Raw genomic sequence first — 18,934 nt, 5'->3', positions numbered from 1 at the left:
CAGGTAAGGTTATCTGATATTCCCTTTAAGAATTTTCCACAGTTTGTTGTGATCCACATAGTCAAAGGCTTTAGCGTAATCAATGAAGCAGATGTTTTTCTGGAATTCTCTTGCTTTTTCTATGATCCAGTAGATGTTGGCAATTTGATCTCTGGTTCCTCTGCCTTTTCTAAATCCAGCTTGAACATCTGGATGTTCATGGTTCACCTCTTGTTGAAGCCTAGCTTGGAGAATTTTGAGCATTACTTTGTTAGTATGTGAAATGAGTGCAACTGTGCAATAGTTTGAACATTCTTTGGCATTGCTCTTTTTGGGGATTGGAATGAAAACTGACCTTTTCCAGGCCTGTGGCCACTGATGAGTTTTCCAAATTTGCTGACATATTGAGTGCAGCACTTCAACATCTTTTAGGATTTGAAATAGCTCAGCTGGAATTCCATTACCTCCACTAGCTTTGTTCATAGTGATGATTCCTAAGACCCACTTGACTTTGCCCTCCAAGATGTCTGGCTCTAGGTGAGTGATCACACCATCATGGTTATCTGAGTCATTAAGATCTTTTTTGTATAGTTCTGTGTATTCTTGCCACCTCTTTTGAGTCTATTATCTCATTTTTCTATTCAACTCTCATTCTCAATTGATAATCATTTTTGAGCACTCTTGTGTGCCAGACACTGAATTCACTTCTGAACTAGGACAGCGGACGAGACTTACATGGGTCCCTGACTTCATAGGGGTCTTCCTTACCAAAGAGGGAGAAGAGGCAGGATGGCAGATTTTAAAGGAAGATGAATTTGGAATGCCTTCAATCCTCTGAAGGAAATATGCAGTACATTGTGATGGAGAGTGACTTGGCAAGACTAGACTTAGAGACGACTTTATACAGAGAAGGCTTCCAGCTGAGACCTCAAGGTGGGAGGAACCACGGGAAGAGCTCATTCTAAGCACGCAACAGAATTTCTCAGTTTGTCTTCCGAGGGAATGAAAAAGAGCAGCAGGAATTTCCTGGTGGTCCAGTGGTTAGCAATCTGCCTGCCTGTGCAGAGGACATAGGTTCGATCCCTGGTCTGGGAAGATTCCACGTGCCACGGGGCAACTAAACCCATGCACCTCAACTACTGAAGCCCACACACCCTAGAGCCAGTGCTCTGCAACAAGAGAAGCCGCCGCCTGAGAAGCCCAAGCACTGCAGAGAAAGTACACGTGTAGCGACAAAGTCCAGCATAGCCAAAAATAAATAAATAAATAAAGAACTTTTAAAAAATAGCAGCAGATGAGCCATAAGTAGAATTGCCTAGGTGTTACTGTTTCCAGGGCCATCTGCCTATGCACATGTTCCCTGATTTGCCCATTAATGTTTAAAGTTCCTCCAAAAAGGAGCAACAGTCTTTGCTCTCCAAGGAATCATGAAACTTACATACCTATGGGACAGGTACCAGTCTGACTAACTTATACTGTGGTAGAAATGACTGTCGACACTTCGTTCCCAATTGAGGTTCCATCAGTATAGGTTTTGGGGAAGAAAGAACTGAGAGCCTAAAGGAGGATGGAGAGGAAGTAAAGTGGCCCCTAGAAGGGTATTATGGGATGGTGGCCACGAGTAAGGTGAGCCAGACTGGAAGAGGCAGGAATCTTTTATGAATGCTTTCAGGGTTTTTGGTAAGCTAAGTTATAAACTATTTGACCTGTCTTAATTAATCATTTCTGAAAATTTCACTTAATATGTTTATCAGAGAACATGTAGCAAGCATATATTAATAGAAGTCATCTCCTGTTGTGCTTTTTTAAATTTTATTTTAATTTGTACCAGGTCCCTAGACCACATGCTCTTAAACTCAGGTGACCTGAAATAGAAGCAAGATCTGACTCTACAATAGGTGCTGCTCATCCATACACCCAGCATAGCTCATGTGTTCATCTGTGGGGCCAGATGCTTTTGTTTCCATCTGTTTTAAGTAAAGGTTTTCCCTCTGTTTAAGTCCCAGCCACTGTGAGTAACCTCAAGGGATCCAATCAAAACATGACAGACAGCCTCTGGTTCAGCTGGAGTCCAGCCTCTGGGGACTTCGACTTTTATGAACTGATTCTCTATAACCCCAATGGCACAAAGAAGGAAAACTGGAAAGACAAGGATCTGACAGAGTGGCGTTTCCATGGCCTCGTTCCCGGAAGGAAGTACACGCTATGTGTGGTAACTCACAGTGGAGATCTCAGCAACAGGGCCACGGGGGAGAGCAGAACAGGTAAGAAGCCCAGTTACCAGTGGCCAAGCACTGGCGGGAAGTAGCTTCCACAGGCACATTTTAATTGTGATCTTATTAATAAGAAATAAAATCAGCGATGTGCCATGTGCTCACCCCTGAACTTGGGAAGGGTCTGTGGTAGAATGGATGAAGGAGATAGACTTTGGGTAAAAAACAGCTGGGTGGTTGAATTAGCTCTGCCACTTACCTGTGTGAAACTGGGCAGGTCACTGAGCACCTCTAAGCCTCAGCTTCCTTATCTGTAAAATGGGGATAGTCATATATATCATCATTAAATTACTATGAGCAGTGGGTTGTTTTTTTTTTTTTTGGTTGTGCTCGGCCTTTGTTGCTGCACTTGGGCTTTCTCTGGTTGTGGTATGAAGGCTTCTCAGCTTCTCATTGCGGGGGCTTCTTTTGTTGCAGAGCACTGACTCTAGGGCCCACCGGCTTCAGGGCTTAGTTGCTTCTCAGCATGTGGAATCTTTGCTGACCAGGGGTTAAACCTGGGTCCCCCTGCATTGGCAGGTGGATTCTTAATAACCAGGGAAGCCCCGCAGAACTTTCTAAATATTTCTTGGGCACACACGGATAACACTGATATCTGTGTGCCACCCTGGAGTCAATGAACAAGGCTCTCTCAATTGGATGTAATTGTTAACTCCAGCCTTCACTTTCACTTTCACACTTATAACCCATTCAGGGCAGACTTATGCTCCGTAGCACCCTGGTTAAACAAAAAACAAAACTCTGATTATAAAAATTAAACAAAATGTACATAAAACATTTGAGGACAATTTTTTACACATAGTAAAAACTGTAAATGGAAGCTCTTATTATTATGGTATCATATTACCTCTTCCTACAAAGTACATTAAAAGTATGTCTGATGTCACTCAGCTATCTTATTTGTGTATGGTGCAGAAATAATTGCATGCTTTTTTTACTTTCTCGTACATATAGCCCCAAGTCCTCCCAGTCTTATGTCATTTGCCGATGTTACAAACACATCACTGGCCATCACCTGGAAAGGGCCACCAGACTGGACAGACTATGATGACTTTGAGCTGCAGTGGTTCCCCAGAGATGCCGTCACAGTCTTCAACCCCTACAGCAACAGAAAATCAGAAGGACGCATCGTGCATGGTCTTCGTCCAGGGAGATCTTATCAATTCAGTGTCAGGACCGTCAGTGGTGATTCCTGGAAAACCTACAGCAAACCAATTTTTGGATCTGTGAGGACAAGTATGACATGTTTTGCTACTCTTGGTTCTCAGATGAAATGGGAAGTATGTGTTACAACATCTTATTGGATTGGGGCTTGGTTTAAATCCACATTTTTACCTGGAATTAGTTAGATCTGAATTCAGACAGAAGTTCTACATAGATTTATTCATTTATTCAGCTTTAACAAGAAGAAATCATCTCTGCCTTCATGGAGCTTACAACTCAGTGGGAGGTCCTATCATTAAAAAGACATTTTGGGTGTGATGAAGTATTTGGCACTAGAGAAACACTAGGCAAAGACATCTGACCCAATACAAGGGAACTTCCTAGAAGGAGAAGCTTCCAAATCAAAACTCAAGGAAAGAGTAAGACATGCAGGTGGAGATGAGGAAAGAAGTAAAGAATATTCCAGGTAGAGAGAATAAAAGAGTCTAAAACCAGGCAGGAGACAGAAATAGAAAGGAGTTCCGTTGACCAGAGGATAAAAGGTGAGGATTAGGAAAATCAGGTCATGAAATGTCTTGTGAACCATGGTAATGACTTTGAACCTCAATCCATTGGAGCCACTGAAGGCTTTTTGGCCTAGGTATAATAGATTTGCATTTTATAAAAGTCACTGTGGGGGTGGTACAGAGAATGGATTGAAAGGGGCAAACTACAAGCAGAGGGACTGGTTAGAACATAATGCTGTAAATTCTAAGGATGAAAATACCTCAGTGATAAAATATGTATCAGTTTCTTCCCCAAGGCATTTTGAGATAAGTACCACAAATCTCAAAGAAACAGAAGTTTTTGGTATAGGAACCTCAATCCAAATATTTATTGCTCAATAATACCCAGTAAATGTAGATTTGGAGATCAGGCCAGATAGTTATTGGTTATTGATAAAATACAAAGCTGAAAATTAGAAATTTAAGCCAGTAGCTATTTTGTTAATTCAACAAACATTAATGCTACAAGAGTTTTAACTTGTGTTTTATATTTTATCCAAAGAGTAGTTTGGAATCAGATAACCACGTGTCGAGAGAAACATGTGAAAAAGAACTAAGACTTTTCATTTTTAGCAAGATCAGGAGGAGTTTTCAGTGGCTTACTGTAGGCTGCGGAATTGAATCCCAGGTGTTCAATATAAGAACTCAGTTGAGGCTGGGCTGGTCAGATCACATCTGGAGAGTTATATTCAGTCCTAGATGCTAGAATATAAGAAAGGCATTTACCAAATGGGGCTTGCTCAAGAGGAGAGCAGCCAACACCAAGAGGGACTTGATAATGAGTTTTTTGGGGAATGGTGGAGTGAACTTTGAGGATTGCATTAGTTAGGATCAGGTTTGGCTGTGGGTAACAGAAAACCCAAGATAACAGAGGATTAAACAAAACAGATGTTGAGAATTCTCATGTAAAATCTTTCCAGTGCCCCACTTCTTGCAAAAACATTCTAGCTGTTATAAACACTGTGCATGGCTCCACCAGCCATGCCTCCTAACCCCACCCTTCATCCCCGGGTTCATGGTTGTCTCTGCCTAAAATGCCTCTTTCCCAGTATCTTGGTGAAGTGTCATCTCTACCAGAAAGGCTTTGCTAAGTCCTGCCAAGCACTAACGCCACAACAGGAAGTTGTCTTTTATTCCATAGAGCATCCTCTTCCCCATCTCGTTTCTACCTTGTATTATGTTCAGGACTCATCTCACTTTCCAAGAGGTTACAGCTAATATCTCACTCATTTCTATACTGTTCACAGACCCTAGAAGGGCACTTTGTATGCAGTAGATACTCCTTTCTTAGTGAATTGGAGACCTGACCTGAGTCTTGGTAGACAAGCAGGATTTAGAGGTAAAAAGCAGAGAGAAGGAGCTGAAGGAAAAGATTGAATTGAAGCAAATTTCCAAATACTTCCATACTTTGTGTAAATTATCAGGATGATAGATTAGGCAGGATGTTTTAAAAGACTTTCTCCAAAGCTGAAAGAGGAGATATCTTTAGATCTCAGCTGTGACTTGGTTTGAAGGGAGTTCAAAATTGTTTGCCTCAAAGGCCAATTCTTCCTCTATTCTGAAAAATTCTTGACTTGATTGTTTTTTCCCTAAATTATCCTCATCTGACCTGCTGTGACTCAGCTCACATTTGTAGACCTTGATCGTTGTTGTTCAGTCACTAAGTTGTGTCCAACTCTTTGTGATCCCATGAACTACAGCATGCTAAGCTCCTCTGTCCTTCATTATCTCTCAGAGTTTGCTCAGACTCAAATCCATAGAGTCAGTGTTGCTGTCTGACCATTTCATCCTCTGCTGCCCCCTTCTCTTGCCCTCAACATTTCCCAGCATCAGGGTCTTTTCCAGTGAGTCAGCTCTTTGCATCAGGTGGCCAAAGTATTGGAGCTTCAGCATCAGTGAATATTCAGGGTTGATTTCCTTTAGGATTGACTGGTTTGATCTCCTTGCTGTCCAAGGGACTCTCAAGAGTCTTCTCCAGCACCACAATTCAAAAGCATCAATAGATAGGCCCTGATATGAAACAGGACTTCACTCAGTGGCACACCAATGCTGTGTATTTATTGAGGACAAGAACTTCTATAACAAATTAGGGGTCAGGGAAGGTTGGCTGTGCTCCAAATCAGAGCAATGGGTGGTGGCTCTGGGAGTGCCAAATAGGTCTACACATAGTTCCCAGAAGATCTTATGTAATGGGGTCGCCTTTGTTAGTAACAGTTTGGTTATTAACCTGCACAGTCACATGACTGGTTTTCTTTCAGACTGAATCTTTCTTTATGGGTGTGTCACTCACAAGAACAAATAAAATCAGCTGCCGTTCAAGTCCCCACTGAGTCAGGCACTGTGTCAGGCAGAAGAAAGTGAACGAGCGTAAGCACAGGGCCAGGAAACAGGGGCATGGAAGAGTCTGGTGTATGCGGGAGCCACAGGTGTTTCAGTGCCTGGAGTACTGCACGTGAGTGGGGAAGGGCAGGCAAAAATGGAAGAGGGACAGAAGCCAGACACAGAAGGTAACAAGGCAGCGATGCCATTTCTTACTGTCCTTGTTGTAAGAACTAACATTTGGACCTCCCTGATGGTCCAGTGGTTCGGAGTCCACCTGCCCACGCAGGGCACATGGGTTTGATCCCTGATCTGGGAAGACCCCACACAACGTGGAGCAGCTAAGCCTGAGCACCGTGACTACTGAGCCAGTGCAAGAGAAGCCACCACAATGAGAAGCCTGTGCATCACAACTAGAAAGTAGCCCTCACTTGCTTCTACTAGAGGAAGCCCGTGTGCCGCAAAGAAAACCCAGTGCAGCCCAAAATAAAGTAAATTAAAAAAAAAAAGAACTAAAATGTATTGAGCAATTACCACGCAAGCCCCTGTGCTAGGTGGCTGTGCATGTTTCAACTCATTGAGTCATTCCAATAAGCACATGAAGTGTTTGTTGTTCGGTTGCTAAGCCACTGTTTTGTGACCCTATGGCCTGTAGCCCACCGGGTTCCTCCATCCATGGGATTTCCCAAGTAAGAGTATTGGAGTGGTGGCCATTTCCTTCTCCAGGGGAGCTTCCCGACTCAGGCGTTGAACGCGCATCTCCTGCATTGGCAAGTAGGTTCTTTACCCCTGAGCCACGAGGGAAGCTCAACCACATGAAGCAGATAATTCTTAACTTTCCCACCTTACAGATGGGCCACAGATATGTTAAATCACTTGCCCAGGACTGCATAGCTGATAAACAGAATTTGGATTCAGGCAGATCGAGCTGCACTATTAACCTCTAGGCTACTCTGCCCCACCTTCTGTCTGACTCCTGCCTTCTGTCTGACACTTGGTTTCAGTGTCCCTGTTTACATTTGTGTTTGCAATCACACTGGCACCTGGGGGTTTTTTCCTAAAGGGACAGCATTTTTAACTTGCAGTGTTTCTCAAAGTGAGGCCTCGTAGGCAGAAATTGCCTTGGAGACCTATGAAAAGCAATTCACATGAAGATCGAGAATTATTTATTTAGATCTCTGAGCTAGCTGGAGTCAAAGGAACTAAAAATGTGTCTCCCAGAGTTGTGAAGTGTCTCTTCCTCTCTTTTATTTAGAGCCAGACAAGATACAGAACCTGCATTGCCGGCCTCAGAACTCCACAGCCATTGCCTGTTCTTGGATCCCTCCTGATTCTGACTTTGATGGGTACAGCATTGAGTGCCGGAAGATGGACACTCAAGAAGTTGAGTTCTCCAGAAAGCTGGAGAAAGAAAAATCTCTGCTTAACATCATGATGTTGGTGCCCCATAAGAGGTACCTGGTGTCCATCAAGGTGCAGTCGGCTGGCATGACCAGTGAGGTAGTTGAGGACAGCACCATCACCATGATAGACCGTAAGTGTCCCTGGAGGTGTGTGCCTCCCTCTCTGCTCCCATCACCCTTGTTCACGTGTGTATGGCTCATTTCCACATTAGCGAGCCCTGTTGTCACTTGAAGAGAACTAAAAGGCTCTGAGAAGTATAAACATTTCTCTGTGTAAAGCATCCTGGCAGCAAACAAGTTAAATGATCTTAAAGAACCTGAATGAATTAGTGTTTAAATACATCTCTTTGCCTGATGTAGAAAGAGCCATAATAGAGCTTTTAAGCAATTTGATGCTAAAACTTCAGGAAATCCTGCTGAGGAGCTGCCTCTTTATGTTTAATGTGCTGCCGGCAAGTCACTTCCTCTGCCGGCTTCCCTTCGGGAGAGGAGGAGGTTTTCTTGATTCCAAGCATTAGACACACACACACACACACACACACACACACACACACGTGCAGCCTGATGTAGGTGAGTGAAGACCTTCATCTCACTAATATTTTATATTCAAAAGCATAATTGTGACCCTTCTTAGTTCGTTTCCCATCCTTCTTCCAGGCCCCCCTCCTCCACCTCCACATATTCGTGTGAATAAAAAGGATGTGCTAATTAGCAAATCTTCCATCAACTTTACTTTCAACTGCAGCTGGTTCAGCGACACCAATGGAGCTGTGAAATACTTCACAGTGGTGGTGAGAGAGGCTGATGGTAAGTGATCATGAATTAACTCCAAGACACAGGATTACTTTCTCGAAAGTCAACTGTGGGGGCTCCTTCTGTGACAAGTTTTTAAAAGAAGAAAACTTAATTTTTATATCATTTCGCTGTATCTCTGCTGGCTGCAGCGAGATGTAACAAGAAAAAGAAAACCTACCGGAAGCCTATTATATGCAGGATTTAATTATTAAATGGGTAATAATAGCAACTATGTCAATAATCACAATAACCATAATGTGCCTGGTTATTTCAGGCACTGTTGGAAATGCATTGCGTTTGCTGACTCATTCAGTCTTTACTACTCACTCAGTCCCATTCAGCTCCATTATTGCGCCATTAAGCAGCAACATGCTTTGTCTGTCTTCCCCACTCCCTGTCTCAAATACCTCTACCAATCAAATACTCCCAAACCACTCACCAATTCACAAAAATGCTCAAACGCTTGAAAGAGGGAAAAAATGATCATGAAAATCATCCGTCCTTTCTCTACTGAATTTTCAACATGTTTCATTTTCTAGTCTACTAAATTATTCAGTGTTACCTAACTCTTATGTAACAGGCAAATTCTAGGTGATTCTTATAATAACATTTCATTCAACCAAGTAAGATCTCTAGTGCTTATGACATCAACATCTATCAGATTATCCTCAGGAGTTTGTATCTGGGGACACACATGTCCATATGTGTTTTTGCCACTGAGGTCCTGTGTGTTATTTCTCCACAACAGATGTTCATGTCTGGAATGATATTAATATATCCTGCATGTCATATATTTTCCAAAATTGTTTAAGATGCTGCGCTGGAGTTTCTCAAGCATCCCTGACTATTTTAACTCATTGGTGGGCAATGGGAAGGTTTAAGCCTGCCATGACAAATGTTGGAGCTAAATGGTATTTTAGTCTCACTAGGTACTTTTAGGGCTTCTCAGTTGGCAGTAGTGGTAAAGAACTCACCTGCCAATACAGGAGATGTAAGAGACATGGGTTTGATCCCTGGGTTGGGAAGATCCCCTTGAGGAGGGCATGGCAACCCACTCCAGTCTAGAGAATCCCATGAACAGAGGAGCTTGGCGGGCTACAGTCCCTAGGGTTGCAGAGAGTCAGACACGACTAAAGTGATTCAGTACACACGTACTTTTATATTTTATTTAATTGTACTAAAGCCGGTTATGCATAATTAATTCAATAATTTCAAGGGTCAGTGTTGCATCCCAGATTTCCTCACACATAGTAGTTGGAGATAAATAGGTGAACTGTGAAGAGACTTTAAATTTAAGTAGGCTGCAATGAAGATAGTGTTTTGCTACCTAAATATGTCAGCAGCCAAAAAAAATAACACCCTGGAATTTAGCCTTGTGTTCTTCAGCCAGGTGGGTTTCAATGACTGATGTCCATGGAGATGGGCTGTGCTCCCCTGGTGATCTGAGATAACAAGCCAGCTCACATAAATGTCATTTATAGCATATATACTCTTCCTCAAGGCAACCTTCCTTTTCACTACGGCCAACAAGATAATATTTCCAGGAGCCACTCATTTTGAGCAAATTTTATCAAACAAGAGTCCAGGATGCAAAGAACCCCCAAGCATATCACTGCTTAAAGTTTACTGTACATGGTATCCAATCTCTATGATATTTTTCTTCCTAATTATGCTTTCCTCTGGCCAACATCAAAGTGAGTTTGCCCTGCCAAAACACACAGCAGCTGGGTGGACATGAGAAGAGTTCTGGGAAGTGTTCTGCATAAGGGCCCAGATTGAGCCAGGATTAAATTGTACTCAGGACAACGGAGCAGGACAAGGGGTAGTTATCAGACTGGGCGTGGTGCAGGAAGCATGCATGTAGGGTGACTGCTCCGGCCTCAGACCTGATTTCTCTTATCTTTTCCCCATTTCCCAGGTCACAGGGATTTCCTTATTCGCTCAGCTACAATGGTTATTGGCAAGTAGAGAGCTTGTTGAGTGGATTGACTTTCACGATGGGGAGTACCCAACTTTCTGGAGTTGTGGCACGTTACCATCTGATGCATGAGCCACCCTTTCATATGTGCATATTTTATTTCCAAGAAAAATGATAGCGCGTGTGTGTCTATGTGTTGGCGTAGCTCCCACTGCTGCTCCTGTTGAGTTGCTCAGTTGTGTCTGACTCTTTTGTGACCCCTTGGACTGCAGCCCACCAGGCTCCTCTGTCCATGGGATTTTTCAGGCAAGAATACTGGAGTAGGTTGCCATTTCCTCCTTCAGGGCGTCTTCCTGACCCAGGAATTGAAACTGTGTCTCCTGCACTGCAGTGGTATTCTTTACCACTGATCCACCCAGGAAGCCCCCGTGTTTGGCGTATGCATATATAAAATGTTGTATATACACTATTTATGTTTAATTTTTTATTCATTTTAGAAAAAGTGAATTAGATTAATTTCACTGGGAGAATTTCACAACACCCTTCGGGATCACAGCATCTGCACTCCAGGGATGACTAGGGATAGTGGGTGGAGAAGGTTACCTCAGAAACCTAGTTAGAAATCCCTGAAGTCACAAGAAAGTCCGTCCCTCACTGTGGGTTTTCTTCCTCCAGGCAATGACGAGCTGAAGCCAGAGCCGCAGCACCCCCTGCCCTCCTACCTGGAATACAGGCACAATGCCTCCATTCGGGTGTATCAGACTGATTATTTTGCCAGCAAATGTGCCGAAAGTCCTGACAGCAACTCTAAGAGTTTCAACATTAAGCTTGGAGCAGAGATGGAGAGCCTGGGTGGAAAATGTGATCCCAATCAGCAAAAATTTTGTGATGGGCCGCTGAAGCCACGCACGGCCTACAGGTTAGATGTATTACCATCATTTCACCAGGAGGGACGTGCTCCATCACCGGGCGCTCAGCTGTCGGGGCGTCTGATGCACATGAGTTCCTGTAGATTAATAACCTACGTTACAAGAGTGCTCTGCATTTTACTGGCTAATTTATAAAGGTTGTATTCCTGCCTCCATTCACAGGGAATGGGTAAAGAGGGCCTTTGGCCTTGTACAAAAGCTCCAGTTCATTATGTGAAGAATTGAAGATTCTTAATAGGTGGTTCTTTCTCCTAAAACTTCTCTAGGATGAATCAGGTGATTTATTTACCATGTTAACACCTGTGAAAATGTCCAAGTAGAAAGACTAAGTTTAGGGAAACTCAAGAAATATGAGATTTTTTTCCCACTTTTAGTGAGGACTGGAATTACACTTACTTATTTGCCTGCTAAGGCATAACAAGACGAATGTTCTTTTTGGTCCAGATAGAACTGTTGAAGGGAAAGACGCCTTAATGAATGCAAGCACCCTCTCCCCTCGGTAAGATGGCAGGTGAGAAGGAGCAGCTAATTGATTCGGCCCCAGGGAGTACTACTGCAGCCAACAGGCCCGGCCCTTCCAACTGTAGGAACGAGCCGTGCCCTTCATGTTCCCGTTCATGTTCATCGTGTTCCCGGAAAGCAGAATAAGTATACACAGCATCCCAAACCCGGGTCCCCAAGAGATAGAGAACCTAGGCCGCCATCTTGGAAACAAGGCTGCAGGAATCCGGGATTAGTGCTTTTGCAGAGGATGTGCCTTCTGTTAGGTGTTGGCAGACCTGATGTCCAGCCAGATGGCAGCCAATCAGGTTCTGTATGGGCCAGTGTCCATTCTGGTTGGTCAGTGTCCAGGTCTCATTAACCCTTACACGTTTTGAGTATTACCCCTGAATTTCAGCAGAAACCTTTCTGCCAGCTCCAAAAGGAGACAGTGACATGGCACCATGCCTGAGAGCATTCTTAACCCCTCCCTTGCATCAACACCGTCCAGCCAACAGCTTCCCTAAAACATCCCTAAAAGATGGCTCCCTTTGGACACGATTCCTCATAGATACCTCCACCCAGGGCTCACCACAGAAGTGCTACTGTCCCCCAGCAAAGGTTGGCGCCTCCAGAGTGAACACACACAAACTCATTAGTGATGTTTGCTTCAAGAAGAAGCTATATGAGCCTACCTGAAGGAGACGAGATCTCAGAGCAAAGGAGAAATATACAAGAGATCAGAAAGCCAGGATCCTTTAGTTCTTATTATAATCAAGAAATGCCTCAGCCCCTTGGTCAATTGGGCTCTGGGAAATTTGAGGAAATTTCTCCTAAGGGCTCCCAAGGACTGTTTTCCCTTTGTGAGTTGGAAAGCTGAGCTGTTTTTGTTTGTTTGCTTTTTGAGAGAGGAGAGGAGATGAGTGATTACCACATTTAAGAAAGAGAATAAAAAGCTAGAGAGAGTTCACACATGGACCAGGGCCCCAGTCAACCAGCACACTCTTTCCTGTCCATCAAAGCAGCCAAGGTCCTAGGAAGAGCCCCTGCATTCAGGTTCCAGTGTGGCCACTGTTTAGCTGTGTCACCTTGTAAGCAGCATTTCAGTTCTCTGATCCTCACTTTTCTCATCTGCAAAACATCACAGGACTATCCTGAGGTGTCATATAGATGACAGACCAAACCTAGTCATGTCCCTTGTAGATTAAGGTCCTTCGGTGGTGCCCGTTCACTTCTAGGAGCAAGTGAAGATCCCAGAGTAGGGGACACAAAGCCCCAGCCTTCTTGCGCCCACCTGCTCACCAGCTTTGTCCCCCACCATTCGCTCCAAGTATTGATACACTCCACCCATTTACTACTCCTCACCTCCTCAGAGTTCCCTGAAATCTGACATGTCTCTCTTATACCTCTGAGCCTTTACACATTCTTTTCACTCTATTTGGGAAGCTTTCCACTCTCTTGTCTGACTGATGAATTCCTTCATACTCTTCAAAAGCCAGCTCAACCCACAACTAGCCCTTAGCCACCCCTGTTAACTCACACCTGGGCAGTGGGGCCCTCAGCTGCACTTCCACTGGGCCCAATCTCTGTGTCTGCCTGCTAAGTCACTTCAGTCATGTCTGACTCTGTGCGATCCCATGGACTATAGCCCGCGAGGCCCCTCTGTCCATGGGAATCTCCAGACAAGAATACTGGAGTGGGTTGCCATGCCATCCTCCAAGGGATCTTCGCAACCCAGGAATGGAACGCACATCTCTTGCATCTCCTGCAATGGCAGGTGGCTCAGATGGTAAAGAAATCATCTGCAATGCAGGAAATTCCTAGGTTCTATTCCTAGGTTGGGAAGATCTGCTGGAAAAGAGAATGGCAACCCACTCCAGTATTCTTGTCTGGAGAATCCCATGGACAGAGGAACCTAACAGGTTACAGTCCATGGGGTCGCAAAGAGTTGGACATTACTGTGTGAGTAATACTTTCACTTTCACCTTCTTCACTAGACTATAAAAGCTCGCAGACTAAATTGTGGAGACAGACATGACATTGGTTACAGAATGATATGGCAAGTACCTGGCACAAAAGAGATGGCATTAAATGTTTATGAGCAAATAAGGGAATGAGCCAAGATGTTCTATGAAAAGTTAAACATTCTGATTATAGCTTAATCAACTCCTGCTGCATTAATGTGTTTTCTAGGATACGGCTTTCCTCTATTCCTCTGTATCTAATTCACTCCTGTGAAAAGCTTGCCAGGCAGATAATACCTGATATGAGCATGGAGAACCACATGCCAAGTGGCCACCTGTGTGGTAGCTGCTGAACCCAGGCTTCGTGCAAGCAGAATTATGCCTGTCTCACAATGATAATCACCATAGTGACCCTTAGTGCTATCACGAATCTTTTTCCCAGAGAGAATAGGTAGACAGGAAGGAAAACGGAAAAAAAAAATTAGGATTGCCAAGAAATGGAAAATACTAAGTTTAGCTGATATGCAAGTTTATTATACCAACAAATGTTTAGCGTTTTCCCGTTCATCGTTGGGTTCCTGTTATCCAGGTATATAATTAGTGTTGTTCCATATGGGAGGAGAATGGGCAGATCATGATGGGTGAGAAACAGTGCAGAGGTTGAGGAAGTACTGAGCTGGCTTTGTTTTCTATTCTAAATAGAATAGCAATGTGACCATGATCAGATAATCTGCTTCTGTTGACCTCACTTTCTTCAAACGAAGGAAATTGAACCACATGATCTATAGCTTTGTAGAATTCTGATTCTGGACATATTTGAAGTTGAAAAACTTACCATTACATATCAGTTCATTAAAATAATCTTATATGCCTATAGAGAAGACCTGTCTGTAAAATATAGCAGAAATGTTGAAGGACCTAAGAGGGCTGTAGGTAAATAAATGCTCTGAAGGTCCAAAAGTCTTCTTGAAGGAGGTATCATTTTGGCTGGCTCCTGAAAAGTAGGGAAGGGTTTGAAAATGGGGATATAGGGGCAAAAGGAGATTCACGGTTCAGAAAATAGTCATAGTGCAGAGGTAGAAATACACAAATTATTTAGAGAAGAACAAACCCAAATAGTTCAGTTTCAAAGTGCGGGTCCTATCGAGGGGTAGTAAGGAAGACAAAAATGGGAAGAGAGGATGGGACAGGATTCCAGATTGGGTGCTAAGTGCTGGGCTGGGTAATGTGGCTGTGACATCCATTATTGGAGGGGTTCTAAGGGCAGAGTTCCTGCTGATGGCCTAGTTTTAAGCCAAGCCTACAGTAACTGCAAGAGCTGTAGTAAATGCAATGAGCTCTTGCATTATCTCCTTCCTGGGTTCCCAAAGGCCCTGATTCATCTGGATCCATTTTGTGTTTTGCATTTGCACCTTTGAATCTTAGAATTCCAGAGCAGAACCTGTCAAGGTTGTTACACCCCCAGTGCTTTTCTTTTCACAGATGAGAAAGCTGAATCATAAAGAACTTTAGGAACCATTCACCTAATCAGTGATAGTGAGAAGGAGACCTCAGACCCCCAGTTTCCCAGCCCAAGCCCTTTTTACAGCCCTCCAACAGAAGTCACTGCTGTTAAACCAAAATTAAGCCGAGAGAAAGCGATCTGGACTAGGAGTCAGAAAATCCTGAGTTTGGTTATCTTTCACCAGCTTTCTTTATAATCTTGAGTGAGAAATGGTATCTCCCCAAGCTTCAGGTTCCAAATCCCTAAGTAGTGTCGTAAGTTTCTGATACTGGAGAGGTTAGAGATGGTCAAATAGAATCATGTTTGTAAAAGTTGTTCACACTTACAAATCACCGTATAAATAAAAGAAACTCTTTTCATCGGAGAGACTCTTTTCAATGTCCAAAGCTGCAATACACTGTCAACACACACCAGCTCCTTCCCTTCCACGTAATACATGCTGACTGCTTGTTACTCTCTGGGGACATTGCATAATACCTCCACCAATAGTCTGTTATTCCTGGAAGTATCACTTTTGGCTTGGAAGGTGTGTTTTAGACATGGAAATTATAGATGTGGTTGATCAATATAATCTTGATGATATTGAGGAGATTGTACTTAGACCTGGGCATGAGTTAGAAGGAGAGGGGAAAAGGTCAGAACAGTTTGTCACGGCTGGCTAATGCTGGTACTGTTTCAGCATTATTACAGGATGTGCCCAGATACTTCTGGGTTAAGCAAATCTAGATTTCTTTTTTAAGGGAAAAAAGAGTCATTCATTCATTCTCATATGATTTAAATTAACCCTAGAAAACGTTTTCCCATCTAAACCTATCCTGTTACTCTCAGTAAACCTACAATCTGGGAAACTTTAGGACAGAATGGGCTCAAGAGGTTGCCCAAGCCAATCTTTAACTTCATGCCTGGCTGCTGTCCTGCAGATCCCCTGAGAGCTGGTTCTCCAGTCTCTGCCTCAACCCCCTCAGTGACTGGGAGCTCACTACCTATGTGGCAGCTCATACTCTAGATGTTAGAAAGTGATTTTTTGTTTCCATGCTGCCCTGTGACTTCAGCCTACTAAGCTCAGTTCTATATTCAAGAATGTAAACCTTGAGATGACAGGGACTTATTCTTTGCAGTATATCTAGCTCCTGGACAGGTTCTGGCACACGGTAGAGGCTCAATAAATATCTGATGAATGATGCATGAATGCACGAAGCCATTCTGCCTTCTGATTTCATAATCCATACCCTCCCCTACACGCATATCGACCAGATGACCACCCTGTTTCTCCTTGAAAACATTCTCCAGTCAGCCCTACTGGGGCCAGTCACTAATCTGTGCTTAAATAAATTGGTTTTCTTTTCAGAATCAGCATTCGGGCTTTCACCCAGCTATTTGATGAGGACCTGAAGGAATTCACAAAACCACTCTATTCAGACACGTTTTTCTCTTTGCCCATCACCACTGAGTCAGGTAAGGCTAACCTTTTCATCCATCTGACATAGTCTGCCAACCACCACATCACCTATAAAAGCCTCTAGTAAGAGGCTAGACCTCAGACTCCCTGCTTCCCAACCCAGGAGAGACCCAGGGACTTGGCTGATGGTGGGAGGATCATTTATTTTTGCTTGGAATGTAACCTTTATATGATCATGGATTGATGTGGATTAGAGAAATTGCACAACTTCTGTAGCAGAGTGGACTGAAAGGAGATTTATCTTGTAAAGAAGGTAGAAAGAGGTACCAGATTTTTTTTAATCTATTAAAATTGAATTTAAAAAAAAATAGTGGATGAAGAACATTCAAATCAAGAGCTGACACAGGGCGAAACAGAAGTAGGTATAAAAAGCTTTCAAGTTGTAAATGGGAATGTGTATATGAAACATATACATAGAAATGCATAGGGAAAAAAAGACTAGAAGGAACTTTTTTCCTTTTGTTTATTATATGTTGCTTTTACATGATAAAAAAAAAAAGTGTTAACTTGGCTTTACATAAATTTCTGAAAGAAACTTCTCTAAACTGTGCTAAAAGGAAAGCCTGAATAACGTTGTTTTTTAGTCACTAAGCTGTATCCAACTCTTTTGCGATCTCATGCACAATAGCCCACCAGGCTCATCTGTCCATGGGATTTCCCCGACAAGAATACTGGAGTGGGTTGTCGTTTTCTTCTCCAGGGGATCTTCCTGACCCAGGAATCGAACCTGTGTCTCCTGCATTAGCAGGTGGATTCCTTACCACGCAGCCACCAGAGAAGCCCCTGAATAATAATAGTAGCTAATATTGACTCTTTGTCCTCTCTGTGGAGCTGCAGTTTTAAGTGTTGTGCTTAGAATAATTTACCTAATCCTCACTATGGCCTTTTGTGGTAGATACTATTACCATCCCCCATTTTAAAGGTGAGGATTTGAGATACCAAGAGTTCATGTAACTTGCCTAAGATAGCAGAGCTGGGTTCTAGCACTTTCTGCCTGACCTCTTAACTTCTGCACTGCACTGATCTGGAATAGTTCCAACATGCTGAGAATAGATTTATTTTTTAGCACATTGTTCTTTGGTACCATTATCTGCCCAGCCTTCCCCTGTACCCAGCCTTTCACAGTGCTTGGTCTCAGGAAGTTCTTCTTTAGAGCTAAAACAGTCTCTCATGCTGCATGACAAAAGATGACTCAGCCTCACAAACACTCCCATCTATTTATGCCAAATATAGGATAATCTCCCACTTTTCAGACCAAAAAGGAATCAGAACACAGTTAAGAGAATTTAGATGTGTTTGCTTACAAGTTAATATTAAGAATGGGATTTGTAAACATTATTCTTCCCTATTTAAATAATTGTTATACAACAAAAATTGTACGTAGTCCAGTAAAGAAAGATAGTAAACATATATCCAAAAAAAGGAATATTAACCACCTTAAAAGAAAGATGATTATGTTGATTTGTTAAATCTTGAAAATCAACATTGAATAAACAAATCCAAGTGCTTAAAGTGCAACTTCAAAAATGGATTACTCCATAGACCTAAATGTAAGAGCTAAAATGCTCCAACTTTTAAAAGAAAACATAGGAGGAAGTCTTTGTGACTTTGAGTTAGGAAATGGTTTCTTAGCTATGGCACCAAAAGCACAAGCAGCAACAACAAAATAGATAAATGGGACCTAATTAAAATTAAAAACTCTTGAGCTTCAAAGGACACCATAAAGTGAAACAAGATAACCCACAGAATGGGAGAAACTATTAGCAAATCCTGTGTCTGATAAAGGTCAAGTATCCAGAATATATAGAACACTTACCACTCAATAATAAAAAGACAACACAATTTAAAAAATGGACAAAGGGTACAAATAGACATTTTGCCAAAAAAGATACACATAAGTCCAATAAACTCATGAAAAGATGCTCATCATTAGACATTATCATAACTACAATAAGATACCACTTCACACCCACTAGAATGGCTATCATCAAAAAGATAATAACAAGTGTTAGCAAGGATATGAAAAAATCCAAACCCTTATACATTGTTTGTAGAATGTAAAATGATGCAGTTTCTATGGAAAACATTTTGCAGCTTCTCAAAATGTTACACCTTCCTCAGCAATTCCACTCATTAGTATATACCCATGAAAAATGAAACAAAAATTTGAATATGGAGATTCATAGCAGCATTATTCAAAAT

The 18,934-nt window shown here is 42.6% G+C and overlaps 1 protein-coding gene across 2 annotated transcripts in view; it reads left to right on the top strand.

Annotated features, from left to right (window-relative positions):
- Positions 1 to 18,934, top strand: part of PTPRB (protein tyrosine phosphatase receptor type B) — a 123,053-nt gene that overhangs the window by 78,274 nt on the left and 25,845 nt on the right. For both annotated transcript variants that reach the window (XM_043447551.1, XM_043447552.1), the window contains 6 exons: positions 1,980 to 2,243; positions 3,207 to 3,488; positions 7,536 to 7,814; positions 8,341 to 8,490; positions 11,072 to 11,315; positions 16,622 to 16,728. In XM_043447551.1, coding sequence (XP_043303486.1) covers positions 1,980 to 2,243; positions 3,207 to 3,488; positions 7,536 to 7,814; positions 8,341 to 8,490; positions 11,072 to 11,315; positions 16,622 to 16,728 — 1,326 coding nt within the window. The remainder of the gene's footprint in view (positions 1 to 1,979; positions 2,244 to 3,206; positions 3,489 to 7,535; positions 7,815 to 8,340; positions 8,491 to 11,071; positions 11,316 to 16,621; positions 16,729 to 18,934) is intronic.

Source organism: Cervus canadensis, chromosome 25 (genome assembly GCF_019320065.1).
Source record: "Cervus canadensis isolate Bull #8, Minnesota chromosome 25, ASM1932006v1, whole genome shotgun sequence".
In the NCBI taxonomy this organism is placed as follows: domain Eukaryota; kingdom Metazoa; phylum Chordata; class Mammalia; order Artiodactyla; family Cervidae; genus Cervus; species Cervus canadensis.
This window is presented reverse-complemented; position numbering and strand designations above follow the sequence as displayed.